Below are 20,091 nucleotides of genomic sequence, written 5' to 3'. Positions count from 1 at the left end.
CCCTGCTGACTACGTCGCGGCTCCACCGTGCTTAAAGACCTTCACGAACCTTTGGGGCCCTGCTGACGCTGTCGCGGCCCGACCTTGTTGAACTTGCCATCAGAGCCCAGCTGACCTCGTCGCGGCTCGACCCAAGCGGAACTACCACCCGAGCCCTGCAGACCCCGTCGCGGCTCTCCACGTCCGAGCTGCTTTGAGACCAGCACCTGCCGCTCCGGTCCCCGGAGCCACCTTCGGCCTAACGCAAGGTCTGGCGCAGAGCTTCCCCGTACCAGGCTGGTACTAAGACTGTCCCGCTACCCCGTCCCTACAAAGACATTGAGACTCTTTCTGGATCTCTCGATCCCCCTGTAAATATTTTGAATGTGCTACTATTGATAAAGTACCTAGATAAGCAACTGATACGGAGTCCTGTGTGGTGGTGTTACTGGGCCTAGTACGATCATAGGAGAAAGACCTCTCCTAGGAGGCTTCTTAGCGGCGCTCGGCTATAACTTTGCGGTAGGAAGGTACCCCGGAGTGGGCCCCCTGACTCCCCGGTGGTCCTCCCTCCAACATGTCCCCTCTCCCCACCGCTTTTTGCCCTTAGTATTAAACCCCTAGCGGCAAAAATATGATTGACACCCTCCATTCGCAGGCTTACTTTTGGGTCTATTGAGCATAAAATCTCCTTATTCACAGACTTTGTACTACTGACACTTGCCACCCCTTTACAGTCACTAGCAGTTCTATAAGTGAAACTGTGCCTAGACAAGGAGATAGCTGGCATCCATATTAACATAAATCTTTCTTGCTTAACCAAACCCTATCTACATCCGACATAGAAACCTTGGAGGCCACCTCTCCTTCCCAGTGGGCAAAATAAAACAAATTACCTGGGGGATCAAACATCCCTAGAATATCAGACATATTGCGCTAACTACCTACCACTTCTACAGAAACAAATAGTGGACCTCAAATGATGGGCACCCATGTATATCTCTTGACTATGATGCAAACATGCCATCAAAATGACAGTGCTACCTAAGCTCCTATTCCTTTTTCAGGGCCCACCCATAGAATTGGACCATGGACTCCTACCGACCCTCTGCTCACTAGTGACACGCTTCATATGGCAGAACCGCAGAGCTCACCTCTCTTAAAAATTGTTAAGATTATTAAAGGATTCTGGGGGTTTGGCACTTCCAGACTTCCAGTTGTATTATAAAGCAGCACAGTTACGAATAATTTCAGAATGGTCCCTACGCAAATCCAATAAAAATTGGTTACACATGGATAGGGCAGTAGCGGAGAGATATATATCGGATGTGTTATGGAAACTAGACAGAACCTCCCCCCAATGCATACCTGAGCACCCCCACCAAAACAACGCTTAAGGTCTTGGATGAAGTGAACAGAACAATGGAATGGACGACCTTCCCTTCCCCTTTCACGCCGATTCACTATAACCCAACGTTACCTACAGCTCTGCAACCCGACCCCTTTTATTTATGGGGAGAAAGAGGATGCCTCACCATCTCGGACCTTTTTTTATAACTGGGATATTCTCACTTTCGAGCACTGTCGTAGAGACTTTCACCTCCCAGACTCCGCAAACTGCCATTACACACAATTGCGCCACTGGGTACTCCACCCTGAATTCAGGGCAGCCACCACTAGTGAGCTTACCCCTACTGAGCAGTTTACTGAGAGGGTGGGAAACTCTAGGGGTTGCATCTCTCTTTTGTATTTCCTACTGTTCACCACAACACATACCCCGCAGCCTCACTATGTTGCCTTTTAGAAGCACATTCTTGGGTTGGATATCCTGGACTGTAAATGGAGCTCTGGAGAGATATTCCCTAGTTTAACCATTCAATAGGGTGAGAAAGTACTTTTTGACTGATATCGATAGCCCACTAAATTGAACAAGATCTTCCCCACTACATCAAACCTTTGCTGGAGGGGATATGGACTGCTGGAGGATTTCCCCCACATATGGTGGGACTGCCCCACAATTCAAACATTCTGGGCAGAGATACTGGTGCAAATCAAAGAGATCCTAGGCTATCCGATCCAGAACAACCCAGACGCTGCATTGTTGGGAATGAGGGAGGACACCCTTTAGGGTAAAACTAGGGACAACAAGGCAATAATGTGGTTATGCCTGGTTGCAGCGAAGCTGGCACAGGCATCAGCTTTGAAGAGGAGGGAGGCGCCATCACTGTCACAATGGCATGCTAGACTTTGGCAAGTGATTACATGGAAAGTATGACAGACTTCTTAGATAACTACAAACATTCTGAGTACACTTGATGCCCCTTAGTGACCTATCTCTCTAGAGGCCTGCCGTTATGTGCATGCCCGACGCGTACGAGAGGGCTTCACCTCTTCCAATTCTAGTGGCGTTGTTCCTACTAATTCAGTAGGGGGCCGATGTGCCCCTCCTCCACATAGTACTTCAGCTCACCTTTCTCAACACCTATTATTTTCTAGTGATACTCTAATCCATCTATGTAACCCAGTTATTAGAGTGTTTTGTTTGGAGGAGGGCGGGTCTTGGAAGGAATGATTGTTCTGGATACGACTGACTGGAAGGCAGCATAAGTAAAAACTGTACTGGTTCAGGGCAATTCCATTGTGTATTAGGACCTGATACTTACAATAGCTTTCTTGTGCTGTGCTATTGGAATTTGTAATACATAACCTGCTGCTATCCTAGATCTGCAAAAAATGAATAAGGAAAGCTTTGACAAACAAAAAAAAAATCAGGGGGAAGCAACAGTTGTGTGGTTAGGAGGTGCAGAGGGAGAGTAAACTCTGCAAAGTGACGAGGAGTTGAAAATATATATTTTTTTAAATATGAGACGAGGAAGGGCGGAGAAGCAGAAGTGGTGGAGGCAGGATGGATGAGGGAAAAGTGAAAATCACAGAGCAACGAGGAGCTGTAAACAATTTACATTTAAAACACGCATTGCAAAGTCAATATGTCTCGCTTAAGTGAGATCTACTGGTTTTGTTAAGCTTTATTTTTTCAGCAATGTTGTACATCAGCACCGATTTTTGTGATAGCGTGTGCGAGTGGAACGGGGCACTCAGCAACGGGTGTGAGCAAGGTAATGTTTGGTGTCACAAGGCAAGCAACAATGGGTGGAGATGGCAGAAGCAACATGAACGGTGGAAGCATCAGTGAGCAAGCAACAAAGGGGCAAGCAACGACACGAGAGGAGATACGGACCAAACAAAAATAACGAGCAAGCAATGATGTAGGAGGAGGGATAGGGAAGCAATAATAACAGAACAAGCAACAACGGGCAATAAATGACGTGAGGAAACAAGCAACGGCTGGGGAAGAAAAAATTAAAAGTGCCTCAGCGCTAGGGCAAGCAGTGGAAGGACACTAATGAAAAAAAGCAATTGGTACTTGGTTCATTGCTCAACGGAAGGGAGAAACAAGCAAAGAGAAAGTGATACCGGAAAGCACTGACCAATCAGGAGCAAGCAAATAAGAGTGACAATGAAGCCAACAAATGGTAAGCAATGGGGGGGCTCCGAGCACCCTTTTAGTTAACAAGCTAGGGGCGGGTAAAGAAGGGAACACAGAGAGTGAAAGGGGAAGATGGAGATGTGAGGGGAAAACAGAACAAGTAAGAGAAAAGGCATGCACGTCTATGGAGTGCCAAAGGCACACAAAATAAGCATTTAAAAATGCAATGGTGTTCACCTTGTCCAACCCTCTACCGAAAACCCAGGGAATGGCAAATACTTTTTTTCCAGAAAGTTTAGCTAACAATGTACACAAGAATACCTGTTATATATGTTCTTTTGCACTAATAATTTTCATCTCAGACCTGCCTGAATTTTAATGTGTTCAAAATAATTTCCATTTGTTTCTTAACACATTCATATCATGGCTTCCCACAATATGCTATGGATTACCACCATTATGCCGCTGTATGTATGTTGCTAGGGATTACCACCACTGTACCAGGTCCTTCACGTTGCCAGGGAGTACCATCATTGTGCCAGGATGAGCATATCGCCAGAGTATCATCATTGTGCCAGGATAGCATGTTGCCAGAAATTACCATCACTGAGCCGGGGCCAGCATGTTCTAGGGCTTACCACCATTGTGCAGGGGTCAGCGTTTTAGCAGGAATTACCAACAGTGTGCCAAAACCTCCACATTGCCAGGGATTACCACAATTGCACCAGAGCCAACATGTTGCTAGGAATTACCACCAATGTGACAGTGCCAACATGTTTCCGAGTATTACCACATTAGAGCTAGGAATGGTATTTTCTGTGGAATTTCCACCATTGTGCCAGAACCAGCATGTTGCCGGATATTACTGCTCATGCGGGACCTAACACCACACTCAGCTATTCCCAGAAGCACTAATCTTCTGGTAACCATATTTCTGAAAGCACTACTAGACAGATGGGAAGATTTTTATATGCAACAAAACAAATGGGGTAGGACCCAATGGGTCCGAAAGCAACATCAGGCATTAGATACTGTTTGGTTGGAGGGGGGGTCTAGTAGACCTTTCAATCTCCAGGAAGGGAGAAAGGCCCACTAGACACCAGGGATACTTTTTCAGAAAACAAAAAAGTAACACAGAGTATGCAAACAGCTTCCTGGCACAAGGTGCGCATCTCACTGCCCACTACAGATCACTTGCATTTTAGCTTCTGTGGGGGAGTAGATTAGGTAGTTTTGCCCAGACTTTCCCCTCTCAGGGAATATGAAATGCCCCCAAGACATAACGGTGCATTTTTCTTTTATTAGGCAAACCAGGAAGTTAATGGCACAATGCATGATTCTGTCTGGGTTTCACCCACCATTTTACTTCCAGACCCACTGGGAAAGCGATCAGAAGTGCTGCACATGAAAGGCTTGATTGGAAGTGTAACTCCCCCACATTCAAATCATATCCTCTCTGAAGATCTTATGAACATCTGGATATCAGGATTTGTTTTTTATCAAGGCAAAATGGAAAGGGAATGAGGAATTTGGTTTACTAGAATAAAGACTGTCTCTCTCTGGCTTCTACTCACCATCTGTATTTTGGCCCCCATTGGAGAGCAGATTGGCGTGTAGCAGAAAAAGATTGCAGGCTGCAGCACTGGGCAGACTTCCCTTCCTCTTTACCTTAAAAATAGTTCTTTCTTTCGCTCCATAAACTGGAGTGACTGCTAGATCCTGCTTTTGTGCCATTTAGAAAATTCTCTCTGAAACTGCAACAACCATTTCATCCTGTCTTCACTATGGAAATACCCTGTATTTGGGTCTTCCGAGTGTACTTTTTCAGAAATTTTAAGAAATGCAAAATCAGGCAGCAAGCTTGCGTCCAAACCTTAAGACTCAAGGAATCTGCATCTACTTCTCTTAAAAAAATTCCACTTCCCCCAGTTGCTAAAATATCTATCTTTAAAGCATTTGAGCAACAGAAGGAACTGGACCTACATTGTTGTGCTTTATAGTACGGCTTTACTCTTCAAATAGATAATTTAGATCATTCCACTTGACTGGTTCATCATCCACTGATCTGTCAACCTACAGCTGAAGGAAATACATCTTCATTTTGAGTTTCAAAACTCTGAACTTTCCCCCCTTTCCATCTAAGACTAGCAAGCACTGAGCAAAGGCTTCAAAACAAGGTTCTTCTATAACCACATCTCAGATTCTTGATTTCTGCTGGGTGGGGGTCACTTGCCCCTCAGTACAGTGCATGAAAGAATTTGCTGCAACAGTACACTTCATAAACAATATTAATATCAATTTACAAGGAACAATAATATGTGTGCCCAGAGAAGAATGCTCTTGTGACACGGCAAAGGAGTGGCTAACCAATGGGAAGAACAACACTGGACATTGTTCCTATTTTGTCTCGTACAGGGGAAGCATCCCTGGCATTGTGAGTGCTATGCATAAGTAGTGGGCCATGCAGAGATCATGCACTCAAAAGAAAAGGCTGATGAGAGGCAATATACAAACTCCGCAAATTACTGTGCACACAAAGCAAAGTTCATTCCGCAGGTGTTGTGAGTTTTTTGTTGCAAGTCTTTATTTTTCCTAAAAGTCCTTTGTACACATGTGGAAAACAGCCAACACGTTTTACCCTTCACAATGGCTTCTTCAGGGCAAAAGTAAGGTAGCCAGATTTGTGTGTCAGTTTAATGAATCCAGCAACAAGCATTATTGCAAAATGTCCCTGTTGGTGGATGTTGTCTCCACAAAGGAGGCCTAAAGCCAGTAATGAGTACTCTTGTGTCCTCAGTCCAATTCTACATTGCTTCCAAACGGTGAAGAAATAACTCATATGGCATTAATAAGCCTCCAGTGTAGTCAGTAAAAGTACTTGAGTAAACCTGTATTTGTGTTAGCAACGAGCCCGTGTCTGGCAGCAGCAGTAGTAACATATGCTCTTGCTCTGGAAACTAATGAACACAAAGACTGAAGAGATTCCTACTCCTTTGTAAGCAGCACCAGAAGAATGAGCACATAGATTGATTTAGAAACTGATTTACATAACACAAGAGTCCTCACAATCAAGGCGGAAGCCCGACAGTCATGGTGCGAGTCTTCGCACTCAGGGTGGAATCTCCGCAATGAGAATTCTCACTGCAGAGATTCCACCCGAGTGCAGTGACTCCCCCACCACTGCAAGGCCTCCGCCACGAGTGCAGAGGCCATTTATGAATCAGGCCCCAGATGTGTTCTTTCTCAATAGCACTTTATCAATGACAAATTAATAACAATAGGGTTCAGGAATTTAATTTGAAAAGCTGCGCCATCCATCATTCGGCAGACTGCGGTGTCCTGCAGCTATTGAGCTTTCTTAATGTGCATGAGCAACACACATAACATTACTCCATTGACAAGCAGAATTGAGAAAATCATTGTAAATAAAGGGAAAGTGAAGAAAAAAATGTAAAATTGCACTACACACATAAGGATATAAAACCATTGGGTTTTATCCAAGTTCCACCGCTAGCCTTAGTGAATGCCCCTTAGGCACATTCCTTCATGCAAAGGGATGAGAACAGGGAAAGCACTTAAGTAATTCTATTTATCCCTGTTTATGTAGTAATCAAGGCACATTGTGAAAATTCTGAAAGCATAGTAGTGCCCAGCAGAGCACTCCGCCCAGGTGAATGTCATATCAGAGTCGAGATACCCGTGTTACTGTTTTCTCTCTGATTACATTGCTCTTTCCCTGGGTCTGTTAACCAATATGTTATTCCACATATGTTTATCAGTGGAAAGTGTGAAAATAAACATCACTCCCATTGGACCAGGATTACAAGGTGAATGCTTTCTAAAACTGGGTCAAAAGTTCCTTGAGGGTGATATCGGTAGCCAGGGTGAATTCAAGTGACTTGGCACTGGGTGAATGTTGGGATTAAAATCCCTTAAGGTTCATGTCACTGAGCCAGATTTGGACTAGATGTTGATTTTTGTAGTTGCCAAAAATAAATAGTTATGCTTTGGTTAAACTTCAAATAGGTGCTGGACAGGTTTGGAGAAGGGGGTGCAAGCAATATCTGAAGAACCGTTTGTCACGAGAAAAGGAGGCTTCCAAATATAGTTGTGTGCCATTGGCATAATGGGGTACTTTGATAATATTATCTGACAGTAAAATTCTAAGGGGCTCAATGTGTAGGCTGACGATAATCGGGGAAAAGTTGGATCCTTCGGGTACTCTGCAGCTAATAAGGATGTTCAAAGACCTGGAAGTGTCCCATTTAGACAAACTGGAATTGCTTGGATACATAGGAGTAGAACCAATGAATCCCATTTGAGTCTTCAGGTTGCAGATGGGGATGGAATGGTTAATGGTATGGAAGGCAGCTGAGACGTCTAGTATTATCAGGAGTCAAGAGTAATCTTTTGTGTTCAGAAGGGCATTGTCTATGATTTGTAAAGTAGCTGTCTCTATGCTGCAGCGTGATCTGAAGATGGATTAGCAGTTGTACAGGAGATGGTTGGCACAGATGTAGTCTTGATGTTGTGTAGAGGATGCTTATTTTATTATCTTGCTAGAGGCAGGTACTTGAGGTGATGGGCCCAGAAGTTAGTGAAGTTGTCTAGGTCTAATATTGGGCTTACTCAGGGGTGAGTTTGATCTGACCTGTCAGGAAAGCTTCAGGGCAGATGCCTCGAGAACGGGAGGCACTGATGATGGCAAGCAGTGTTGACAGAGTTTCTCCAGAGAGGGCCTTGGTGAAGAAGGAGGGTAAGACATCATCTTTGTAGGTCGCGTATTGAGGGAGTTGAGGACGTCAGCAAGGTCGTTGAAAGAGGAATTTGAAGGCTAAACATTGTGGGTTGTAGTACAGTGGAGTGGGTGACAGAGGCCCTGATTACAATGTAGGGCAGACAACACCATATCGGTCTGGAACCGCCCGACCATAGGTCAGCGGTTCTGACCTCGCAAATTGGTTGCAACTGCCAATAGGGCATTAGGAAACATCCATTTCATTATGGCAGCTTGTGCAGTGGACGGAAAAAGGTCTGCAGCCCAAGCTGTCATAGTGAAATGGATGTCTGTAAACATCCCTGCACCATGTGGCAGGCACTTCACGGTGCCTGCTAAACACTGCAGGGATGTTTAGGGGGGCACCATAGGTGCCCTCCAAGGCCCCATAGCAGAGGTCTAGGAGGAAAGGGGGCCCTGCTAGGGACCCCAAAAGTCCTTTTACGACAGCATTTCCATGTCAGAAAGGCCGACATAGAAAGTCTGTTGGAAAATAACATCATAATCCCGATGGCGGAGCCGCAGTCATTAGGGGCTTTTGGGGGCTTTCAGATGCATTGATGGGCTCCTTGTGCCCGATGGAGCGCCACGGACAGTCCCTCCACCCGACTCCGCCCGCCGCATCGCAATGTGGCAGGCGGACTACCGACATCGTAATCAGCCCAAAAGTAATTTTCTAGAGCATATTGCTTCGTCTTTAGAATTAAAGTAGAAATTAGAAAAGCCGCACTCTTCCCATTAAAAATAAAATATTGGTTCTTAAACATCTGTTTGTGAATTAAATAAAATATTTCATCCTTTGTGTGTTTAATCTATATTTATTCAGAATTTTGTGTATTGTTTTGAGGTTCAAATCTTAGAAATTGCTTATGCCGGAATCCCTGGCTTCCAGTCATGACTGAGGGGAGATTCCAGATTGGATTCCAGTAATGATTCAGTGTGTGGGTCCACAGAAGTCTAAATGTTAAAAACCACTGAGATAGACTAATGGAGGGTGAAAGTAAAATCAGCATTCAAGGAGAAGTTGAGGATACAACCTTTAACCGAGGGTTTCCAATTGCAAACCTGGGCATATCAAGGAACAATAGATACCTGCTCTGGCAACCCTGAGCCCTCCAGTCAGCAACATGCAGTCTGCTGGCCAGAAAGAATGATTGCCCCATATCACATCACTTGTAAATCTTGTTGCCAAGTTTAAACACATCACTACAGTCTAAAAGTAGCTAGTGAACTAAAGAAAATAGGCATAAGGGGATCAAACCTGATAAATCTTGCTGTAGAGTGAAGCATGGCTTTTAGAGGAAAGAGCGAGATGACTCAAAAAGACTAAAAAGAATACCATTACCAACATACAGAGCTGCAAGAACAAGGGGTTCCACGGAGAAGCAGGAGATACAAAAGGACTGATTCTCCAGAAAAAGAGAAAGCTAAAATCAATCTGCAAAGACTACTTTCCAAATGTGTAGTTTGTATCTCATAAAATAGTTAAGATTGAAGGTTCACAGGTTTTTCATTTCCCCTTAATCACACCTGGAAATCCCAGCAGGGGCGTAACAAACGCCCCCGCAGCCCCCGCGGTGCGGGGGGGGCCCCAGTCTTCGGTAGGTGAAGGGGGCCCCCTCAGCTCTTCAGTAAAGAGCTGGGAGAGAAAGGCTTGCTCTAGAAAGCAGGTGCAGTCTGCAGCCTGCTCAGAGCTCCTCGTGCTGACCCAGGGCAGGACTGAAGAGAAACAAAGTAACAAGTTACATTGTTTCTCTTTAGTCAGAGCCGGGCGGCACAGGGATGGGGCCCTGCACTCTTCAGAAACACCGGGGAGAGAGGTTAGACAAGTAAGGAGCAGGACAGATCACATTCTGCAGCGTTGTTGGTAAGTCTAGCAGTTTTAATTGTGAGTTTTCTTTGTGAGCTCCAAAAAACATGCTATGTTGTGGGTTGATAACAAATGCCTGATATGTTTTAAAATGCAGCATTTACATTTCTACAGATAGGTTATCTGGGACTTTAATTAGTCCCAGCTGTAAATATCCTCCTGTCGCTGACCCTTTTCTTTGTCTCACACCACTAACAAGTGCAGGATATGTTACCTCCTGCCAGGACCGGTTCTACAGGGTGGGGTGGGCCGGGTGGGCCAGGCCCACCCAAACATGAGCCTGGCCCACCCAAACATGAGCCATGGCCCTCCCAGTGAATCTGCCACCGATGTACAACTACAATAAAAACTGTGCAGATAACTGGTGATTTACGATCCTGCTGCAGAGTAACCATTTGTCTGTTGGTAGTTTTTAAATGCTGATAAACTGAATTTTATGGGAATAGCTCAGTGGGTTACTACCTCTGTCACAGATATCCTTGTGTTACTTGCAGTTCAGAAGTTACTATCCTAACATAGGACAGTGACCTATGAACTGTCTTTGAAGAGCTGCATACAAACTTCGCTTTTTTGTATTGTGATATAGTTAGAACTTCTCCATTCCTTCATTATTCTAATGTTGCCAAAAAGAGTTTGTTTGGGCAGTTATACATTTTAATCAGTAAAGCTGACCCCCAACCACTGGAGTACTCTTTAAATCCTGAGTTTGTGCTTCTCCAGTCCAAACCCCCGTAAAATATATTGCCCACCAGTATGGATGAGGTGATTTCTACACCTTGTAATCCTCATTGGCTTATGTGACATTCCCCATAGACTGATTTATTGTCTCTGTATAATGCGTGCTGTTATGTAAAGTACTGTGACACCCTACACTCATATGAGTAGCGCTGTACAACAAATGGAATGGATATGAGAGAGGGGCAACGGAGAGATGAGGGGCACAAGTGGAGGGTGGCAATGAGGGAATCCGAGGAAGAGGTCATGGGGTGGGGAGCTACGGAGAGATGAGGGGCGCTGGTGGAGGGTGGCAGTGAGGGAGTCAGAGGAGGAGGTCACGGGGTGGGTGGAACTACAGAGAGATGAGGGGCACTAGTGGAGAGTGGCAGTGAGGGAAGCCGAGGAGGAGGTCCTGGAGTGGGGGTGGAGCTGCGGAAAGATGAGGGGCACTAGTGGAGGGTGGCATTGAGGGAAAACGAGGAAGAGGTAATGGGGTGGGGAGCTACAGTGAGATGAGGAGCACTGGTGGAGGGTGGCAGTGAGGGAGTCAGAGGAGGTGGTCACGGGTGGGGGCAACAGCAGAGAGATGAGGGGCACTAGTGGAGGGTGGCAGTGAGGGAATCCGAGGAGGAGGTCACAGGGTGGAGGGGAACTACAGAGAGATGAGGGGTACTGGTGGAGGGCGGCAGTGAAGAAATCTGAGGAGGAGGTCATGGGGTGGGGGGAACTACAGAGAGATGAGGGGCGCTGGTGGAGGGAGCAGTGAGGGAATCTGAGGAGGTGGTCATGGGGTGGGGGGCTATGTAGAAATGAGGGGCACTAGTGGAGGTTGGCAGTGAGGGAAGCGGAGGAGGAGGTCATGAGGTGGGGGAACTACAGAGAGCTGAGGGGCACTAGTGGGGGGTGGCAGTGAGGGAATCCAAAGAGGTCATGGGTGGGGGGATCTACGGAGAGATGAGGGGTGCTGGTGGAGGGTGGCAGTGAAGGAATCTGAGGAGGAGGTTATGGGGGTGGGGGGAATTATGGAGAAATGAGGGGCACTGGTGGAGGGTGGCAGTGAGGGAATCTGAGGAGGAGGTCAGGGGTGGGGGGGAACTACAGAGAGATGAGGGGCACTGGTGGAGGGTGGCAGTGAGGTAATCCGAGGAGGAGGTCATGGGGCTCGGGGGGAATTACAGAGTGATGAGGGGCGCTGGTTGAGGGAGCAGTGAGGGAATCTGAGGAGGAGGTCATGGGGTGGGGGGGCTACAGAGAAATGAAAGGCACTAGTGAAGGATGGCAGTGAGGGAAGCCAAGGAGGAGGTCATGGGGTGGGGGGAACTATAGAGAGATGAGGGGCACTAGTGGAGGGTGGCAGTGAAGGAATCTGATGAGGGGGTCATGGGGGGGGGGAACTGCAGAGAGATGAGGGGCACTGGTGGAGGGTGGCATGGAATCCGAGGAGGAGGTCATGGAGTGGGGGGAAATACGAAGCTATGAGGGGCGCTGGTGGAGGGTGGCAGTGAGGGAATCTGAGGAGGAGGTCATGGGGTGTGGGGGAGCTACAGAAAGATGGGGGACACTGGTGGAGAGTGGTAGTTAGGGAGTCTGAGGAGGAGGCCATGAGGGGGAGTGGCTATGGCGAGATGAAGGGTACTGTTGGAGGGTGGTAGTTAAGCTAGCTACAGAGAAAGAGGTCAAAAAGACGTTTGCACCAGCAATAAAGCCGGCCCTGTCATGGCCTTTCTGTTTTCATTTATTTAATTAATAGTCAGGTGGTTAGGACAACTGTGGAGCATACTTTATCATGCATGCTAATTATTTTTACTGCTATATTCAATGTTTCAAGTTTGAAGGTGATTTTACTATTGTTTTTTACTGGGAATAGTGAAAGTGGAACTGAATGGTGGCTGATATGGGGCTAGGGCCCAAGGTCAGGTGTGAGATAAGGTGTGATGGAGAAGGGTGGTAGAAAAGTGGATAATCAAGCCTGTAAGAGAGTGCGCTGCAGAGTCAGAGGTCAGGTGGAGGTAGTAATGAAGAGGGTTTCTCCCTGAAGGCTCGCACAGAGGAAGCCCGGGTAGTGTCACTTGCTTGATACTCCCACCTTAGAAACTTCCTCTTCCCATCAAAGGGACATTGCATGGAAGAAAAGCACTTTTTGAGAGTGATAACATTTAGAAAGAGACTTTGAAAAGAGTGCGTTTTACTGTGCCTTGTAAGAGTAAGGAGAGATAAAGGAGGGCCCAGAAGCAGGCCTGGCTAGCTATATAAGCGATAAATCAGGCCAGCAGTGGCCCACCCGAATGTACCCTTGGCCCACCCAAATAAAGATTCCTGGAGCCGGGCCTGCCTCCTGCCCCCAATTTTACCATTCCCCGTCCTACCCTTCGTGTTAGTTGGCACTAGCTTGGTTTTATTTTACCTTTGCCAATGCTTGATTACTTGCTTCACAAGCATTGGCTGCCACTGCATGGCTCCCACATGCTGGCCTCACACTTCGGAGCTGAGGAGACCCGTCCCCTGTTGCTGTAGACGCCTCGTGCTGTTGCTCCACCCTGGTGTAGGCTGCCAGCTCTTCACCCTGCTCCTGAACCTCTTACTCATCAGCTCACAGCCTCACATCTACCGGGGCACATGAGCTGAGCTACCGGGAGCCGTTTGTGTTGGTCTTGGCGCTGTTCTGTGGTATTGCTTGCTGTGCTGGAAGGAGAGAGGGCTCCTTCCTGTCCACCTCTAAACAGGTGCCGGGGACTACAGAGAAAGGGGGCCGGGATTGACAACCCTTGTTGCATGTGACAATAAATGACCTAGTATTACATTCTCTCTATAATGGTGAGTTCAAATCAGAACATGCCAAATGTGGCCCTCGGGATAAACGCACTGCTACTGGGCGCCAGAGACACACAAAAATCACTATTCGGCTCCCGGGCATCGGCTAAGCTTTATCCAAACTGTTCTGAAGTGCTGCTCACGTGGTATTAAGAAGTCTTTTCTTGCACTTTTTCGTCGAACAGCACGTCACAGAGACCGGTCTGTGTGCAACCCATTAATAAAACAAATTGCACCTCTGCCAGTGGCATAGTGTTAACTTTTGTTGAAATAGTGCCAAGAAACACGCTTATGCTGTTTGTGAGCGCTATAAAACACATAAATTGTACCTATTTCAGCTGCACGCAAGTTACCAACTGAAGCGTGTTACAATAGCGCTTAATGGAAGGTCCTTGCTCTTCATCTGATGTGTACATAAAATGAAAAGCATGTCACGCTTTGTTAGCACTGGAGTCCTAGAAGAATATGGAAGGATTTGCTGTCTTCGTCTTTCTTTTCTCATCTTGGTCTCTTTCAATCTTACTTTCATTAATCTTGCACTTAATTTACTAACTTTTCCTACTTATGCCTACTGCTGATTTTTGTTTCTACTCATATGTTGCATACTTCCTCTTACTGTGCTACGTAACCTCTTAACTTTACCTTTCTCTTACACCTCATATTTGTTCCCACTCTTACGTTTTATTATTCCAACATACTCTTGCTTCCACTTACAACTTATTAAAGCCTATTTCCTCCTGCTCTTACTCATTTCTCCTCTTACTCCTATTACGTCTTCTAACTGCTATTCTTACTTTTGCTACCGTATTTACCAATGCCCTTATTACCATTAACTTAGTCCTACCTACTCCTACTTGCACTCTTACTCCTGCATACTCCTACTTGAACCTACCTTCCACTACTTTTACATCTAAATACTTCAGCTCTTCTGCTTAGCCCTTCGTATGCCTATTCTTACTCATACTTGGGAGAGGAGTTGGCCTAACGGCTAGGGCGGTCGAACTCGAATCTGGGGAACTGGGTTCGAGTTTCAACAATGACGCTGAACATCCTGTGATTCTGGGCAAATCACTTAATATCCCTGTGCCTAACAAATATGAATATGTCCTCATGTAACGCAACTGGTGCTCATGTAAAGCGCTATGATACCCGATACGGGTCAAGTTCGAGCTATATAAAACTCCATAAAATAAATAAAAATAAAAAAAATGAACAGGATCTGCTCGGTCGCATTGGAAGGTAAACAAGCATTTGCAATGCAATTGGTCTCGCATTTGTGAGAGTTAGAGCTATTGACATTGTAAAGGACAGTGTATTTTACCTATGTGTTTTCTGCTTGGAGTGGAGTGAATGTGTGTGGTGTCAAGTGGACATATGTGGTTTGGATTGGAATTGTTAGTTGTGGAATTGTATTGTGTGGATTGGATCTGTGTAACGAAATAATGTAATTATGTGGATAGTAATTGTGTGGTATTGAGTGTACTGGAATTATGTGGAGTGGGATTGTGTGTCATGGAGTGGGATTGTGTGTCTTGGAGTGAGATTATCTGGAATGGTATTTTGCGTTGTGGAGTGGTATGTAGTGGAGTTTACTTATGGGGTGTGCTGTTAAATATTATAGCATGATGTGGAATTTTGTGGTGTAGATTGGATGTATGTGGTGTGTTATGTAATTCTGTTGTTGGTTTGAATTATGTAGTTTGTTGTTGAATTATGTGGTGTGGAATGGAAATGTGTAGAGTTGAAATGTGTGACGTGGAAGTGTTCGCTGCTGGGTGAAAATTATGTTGAGTGGTATTATGAGGCATGGTGTGAAGTGTAGTTATGTGGAATGTTGCTACGTGACAGACTGGATTTATGTGGAGTGTATTTATGCAATATGGATGAGAGCATAATTATGTGGAGGTTAATTATGTGGTGCTGAGTGGTATTATGTGGAGTAATTATGTGTGATGAATTGTGTGGGGATGAATTGTGGAATTGTGGCGTGTGGAATTATGTGGCATGGTGTGGTGTATAATTGTGCGGAGTGGAATTATGTAGCATTTTGCAGAGTTGTATTTTGTAGAGGGTAATTCTGTGTTTTGGAGTTGCGTGTAAATATGTTGTGTGACGTATAATTATATAGGTTGAAGTGGAATTATGTGTACTTGAATTGTGTAGTGTGGAGTGTAATTATGTGGATTGGAGTGCTATTAAGTTGTGTGGAATGTTATTATGTGATGTGGAATTATGAGGTATGGAGTGAAGTAGAAATATATGTTTTTTCATATTTAGGATTGTAATTATGTGGTATGGAATGTAGGGTTAAATTATTTATAGTTGAATAGTGTGGCATGGAATTATGAGAGGTTCAAATGTGCTGAGTTTGGTAGAATTAGGTAGCGTGGATTTGAGCAAGCTGTGCACGCTAAGGCTTTTATGTCATGGGGTATAAAGTTGACGATTGTCTATTTTTCTTTGTAAAAATAATTTGGGCTGTTTCTTTACCTTCCGGTACATTTCTGAACAATTTGTTAAGCTAAATTGTAATGTTTCTTTTTGTGCGTATGCAGGAAAGAACGAGTGTATGTGGAATGTTGCTACGTGGCATAGACTAGATTTATGTGGAGTGTATTTATGCAATATGGATGAGAGCATAATTATGTGGAGGTTAATTATGTGGTGCTGAGTGGTATTATGTGGAGTAATTATGTGTGATGAATTGTGTGGGGATGAATTGTGGAATTGTGAGACGTGTGGAATTATGTGGCATGGTGTGGTGTATAATTGTGCGGAGTGGAATTATGTAGCATGTTGCAGAGTTGTATTTTGTGGAGGGTAATTCTGTGTTTTAAAGTTGAGTGTAAATATGTTGTGTGACGTATAATTATATAGGTTGAAGTGGAATTATGTATACTTAAATTTTGTTGTGTGGAGTGTAATTATGTGGTTTGGAGTGCTATTAAGTTGTGTGGAATGTTATTATGTGATGTGGACTTATGTGGTATGGAGTGAAGTAGAAATATATGTTTTTTCATTTTTAGGATTGTAATTATGTGGTATGGAATGTGGGGTTAAATTATTTATAGTTGAATTGTGTGGCATGGAATTATGAGATGTTCAAATGTGCTGAGTTTGGTAGAATTAGGTAGCGTGGATTTGAGCAAGCTGTGCACGCTAAGGCTTTTATGTCATGGGGTATAAAGTTGACGATTGTCTATTTTTCTTTGTAAAAATAATTTGGGCTGTTTCTTTACCTTCCGGTACATTTCTGAACAATTTGTTTAGCTAAATTGTAATGTTGCTTTGTGTGCGCATGCAGGGAAGAACGAGTGTATGCAAAAAATCATCCTATGTCTCAGTATTAACTTCCACACCTCTAAACAATAATCCCAATCCTAGAATGAGTTATCCGTTTGCTTTACAACAGTTAGTAAAACAAGTAAGTGCTTTGCGAGTCTGTAAGTAGCAAAGGTTTTAAAGGGACTTGTTTTTGTGCAAAGTATTGCTTTTCCCAGTTCAAGGAAGGGATAAAAAAATATCTTCAGATAATAATAGGGGTGATAGGATGGTGCGATAGCAGAATATTGATTTGGGTGGATCTGGCGAGGACTGCGGGCAGCAAGTACTTGATACGCTATTTGCATAAGAAAATACTATATATTTTTTTCGTTATCCTCCATTAGTTATTAGTAAGGAAGGGGGAAGAGAAGCGTTCACCGACAGCATTCGGTTAGTCTTAGGGACACAAAGAATGCTGTGGTCTGTGGTAGATGGCGCCCAGAAGGCATACGTATATGTATCAGGAGCTGCCAAAGAAAGGAAGTGGAAATGCGCTTTAGACGTTGCTGGTATTGATGGCTACTGTGCGGTTGCAGACTTCGCTGGGCTGACAGTTGGTGGGGAAATGCTACGTTGTCATTGTAGGTTTAATTCATGAATCGCTCATTCTCTCTGGTGTTTGTCCTTGGGGTACTTGTTGACTGGTGCTACATATGGGATCTGGTTTGCCTTTGACAGCAGGTATGGTTTAGTGGGGTACATAGTGTAAATTAATGTTGGCGTGAGGAAACAAAAATCTGACCCTTTGTACATTTGATATTATTGTGTGCATCATGCAGAGGATGAAAAGTAGCAGGAACGGCTTTGATGCCGTATAGGCTAGCAGGAAGAAATGTTTTGAGGTGGTCAGTTGCAGAGATTGTTCAACATTTTTAAAACTTCCATAGTGGCATTTGGGAGGCCAGCAGCTGAAAGGCTCTGTCTTTACTGGTAGGCAGTGGTTAGATGGGTGACCGGCCATCAGTCTTTCTGTGGGTGATGGACAGGGGAGCAGTAGGCGGCGGTCACAGGTTTGCAGTGACATCCGAGGGGTGGTTTTAAAGGCGGGCAGAAAAGCATAATTACGGGTTTCGTAGGGGTGAGGGTAGAGTGTAATGGATGAGTTAGTAGCAGGCACAAAGGCAGTGGTCTGTGTTTGGAGGTGGTTAACTGAGCGGGCTTCGCTTGAAGGTGGCTCATCAAGTAGGAGGATGTGTTTGGTGGGCCGGCTGGAGGCAGTGTTATGTAACTTTGCTGGAGGGCGCAGCAGCATTTACTGATGTATGTAAATCGCTCGATGAGAGGGCAGATGTGACCAATAGAGGAACCAGAATCCTTTTTTTATGGCTGGGGTGAGCCCCTGCAGTATGGCGGGTCGCTGGCCTGAGGGCTCTTGACTGGCGAGGAGAATGGGGGGCCCCCTCCATGTACTTTGCAGGGGGGCCCCCTCAAGTTTCGTTACGCCACTGAATCCCAGATGGATAATTTGAAGAGTTTTACTCAGCAAACACAAGGAGATGATGACAGGAGAGCTGAAACTTTTCAGACATCACCCCCAGTAATTATTAGATCTCGGTTGAATCTCTCATCGTTCTTTAGCTCACTTCACCACCCCAGTTCAAACTTAACCATATGCAAATCAGTCTTGACCCCGTTTCTCATGGGAACAGTCCAGCCCGAACTGCCAAGCCAGGTCTTGCTCAGTTTGCCACTGGATTTAAGCTAGCCTGGCTGATGAGTGGTGTTACCCCGAAACAGTTCCCAGGATGCTTGTTTTCGGTCCAGGGAAGACCCGACATGGTCAAGACTGATTTGCATACGGCTAGGTATGAACTGGGGTGGTGAAGTGAGCTAAAGAACGATGATGGTTTCAACCCAGATCTGTGAGTGAGTGTCTGAAAAGTTTCAGTACTCCCTCCATCATCTCCTTGCGTTTGCTCTTTACTAAGCTACTAGATAAGAGGAGGAATATCCTTGCAGCTGTGGTGCGGTTATTTTGTGCTACATCAGAAAACATTTCAGATCTTTGTAGAGTGGGCTGAAGGAGGCATTTGGGGAAATAGCACCTTTGTTCATTTCTGTTGAATTTTGTGCAACACCTTTTATTTTACTACACCTTATGAATTCTACTACACTACCAAGAAATGATATAGATCACAATGGTTGTCGATTTAGGACAGGTGATAAAATACATTTTGATAACTGAGAATACAGCACTGGACCCACCTGATTTGGGATTAAGAGAATCGCACTGTGCATTGTACATATGAACAAACTCCTGGTGTCTCTTGATGAGCTGCTGCTTGGGTCCCTGGGCAGAAAACCCAACCTCCTTAAGCTTTTTCCTTAGTTCTCGATCTGACAGGAGGTTGTACACAACTTTGGCCATTGGCTTTCTCTTCTGGGCAGAACTGTAACACAAAAACAGGCAAAGAATTACAGGAACTGATCAACACATAAATACAGGCAAAGAATTACAGGAACTGATCTCATCAAGTGAATAAACTCATAACAGTATTTAGGAATTTTTGCACAATGCACAGTAAAGTATCTCTCTAGATATAAATCAAGGTGATTTATTGCAGCACAGAGTAGCAGCAATTATCAATATATTAACCTGATCAGGAAGCTGTTAAAAAATTACAGGCTGAAATGCAAGAGAGGGTAAAGAAATACGAGCAGGTCATCAAGGATAGGAAAGCGGTCAAGTTTAGACGCGATAAGCTTCACTACCAACGTGGCCAAATCTTTACTTTCTCTAAGCGATTCGAAAACATCTGTCGCCAAAAGCTATCAGAAAGTCTGAAACCCAGCCCATCACAAGGAAGAGAAGAGTCTGGCTCCGAAATGAGTTTGGAAGTTTATACAGACAACGAAGATATTAGGCCAATGCAGAGATTACCATCTGTAGTTGATGAACTTGGGTTTTTACGATGGGACCGAAACACCAATCTCAGACCACTGAGAGGCCAAGAAACAAGGGTTTTTCATCAGGATCTGCAGAAATGGCATTCAGCAGGTCTATTGTCACAAGAAGAATATAAGTTCCTCAAGGTAGATGCCCCTGTTACTCCCGTACTATACCTTATACCCAAGATCCATAAGGATATTAATACACCACCTGGCCGTCCGATTATTTCGGCTAGA

General features: G+C 44.9%; 1 protein-coding gene across 3 annotated transcripts in view; it reads right to left on the bottom strand.

Annotated features, from left to right (window-relative positions):
• Positions 1 to 20,091, bottom strand: part of RAD18 (RAD18 E3 ubiquitin protein ligase) — a 588,315-nt gene that overhangs the window by 352,740 nt on the left and 215,484 nt on the right. For all 3 annotated transcript variants that reach the window (XM_085624487.1, XM_085624486.1, XM_085624485.1), the window contains exon 7: positions 19,171 to 19,355. In XM_085624487.1, the coding sequence (XP_085480613.1) occupies positions 19,171 to 19,355 (185 nt within the window). The remainder of the gene's footprint in view (positions 1 to 19,170; positions 19,356 to 20,091) is intronic.

This window comes from Triturus cristatus, chromosome 9 (assembly GCF_964204655.1).
Source record: "Triturus cristatus chromosome 9, aTriCri1.1, whole genome shotgun sequence".
NCBI classification, from domain to species: domain Eukaryota; kingdom Metazoa; phylum Chordata; class Amphibia; order Caudata; family Salamandridae; genus Triturus; species Triturus cristatus.
Note: the sequence above shows the minus strand (reverse complement) of the source record. Positions and strands in the feature narration are given on the sequence as shown.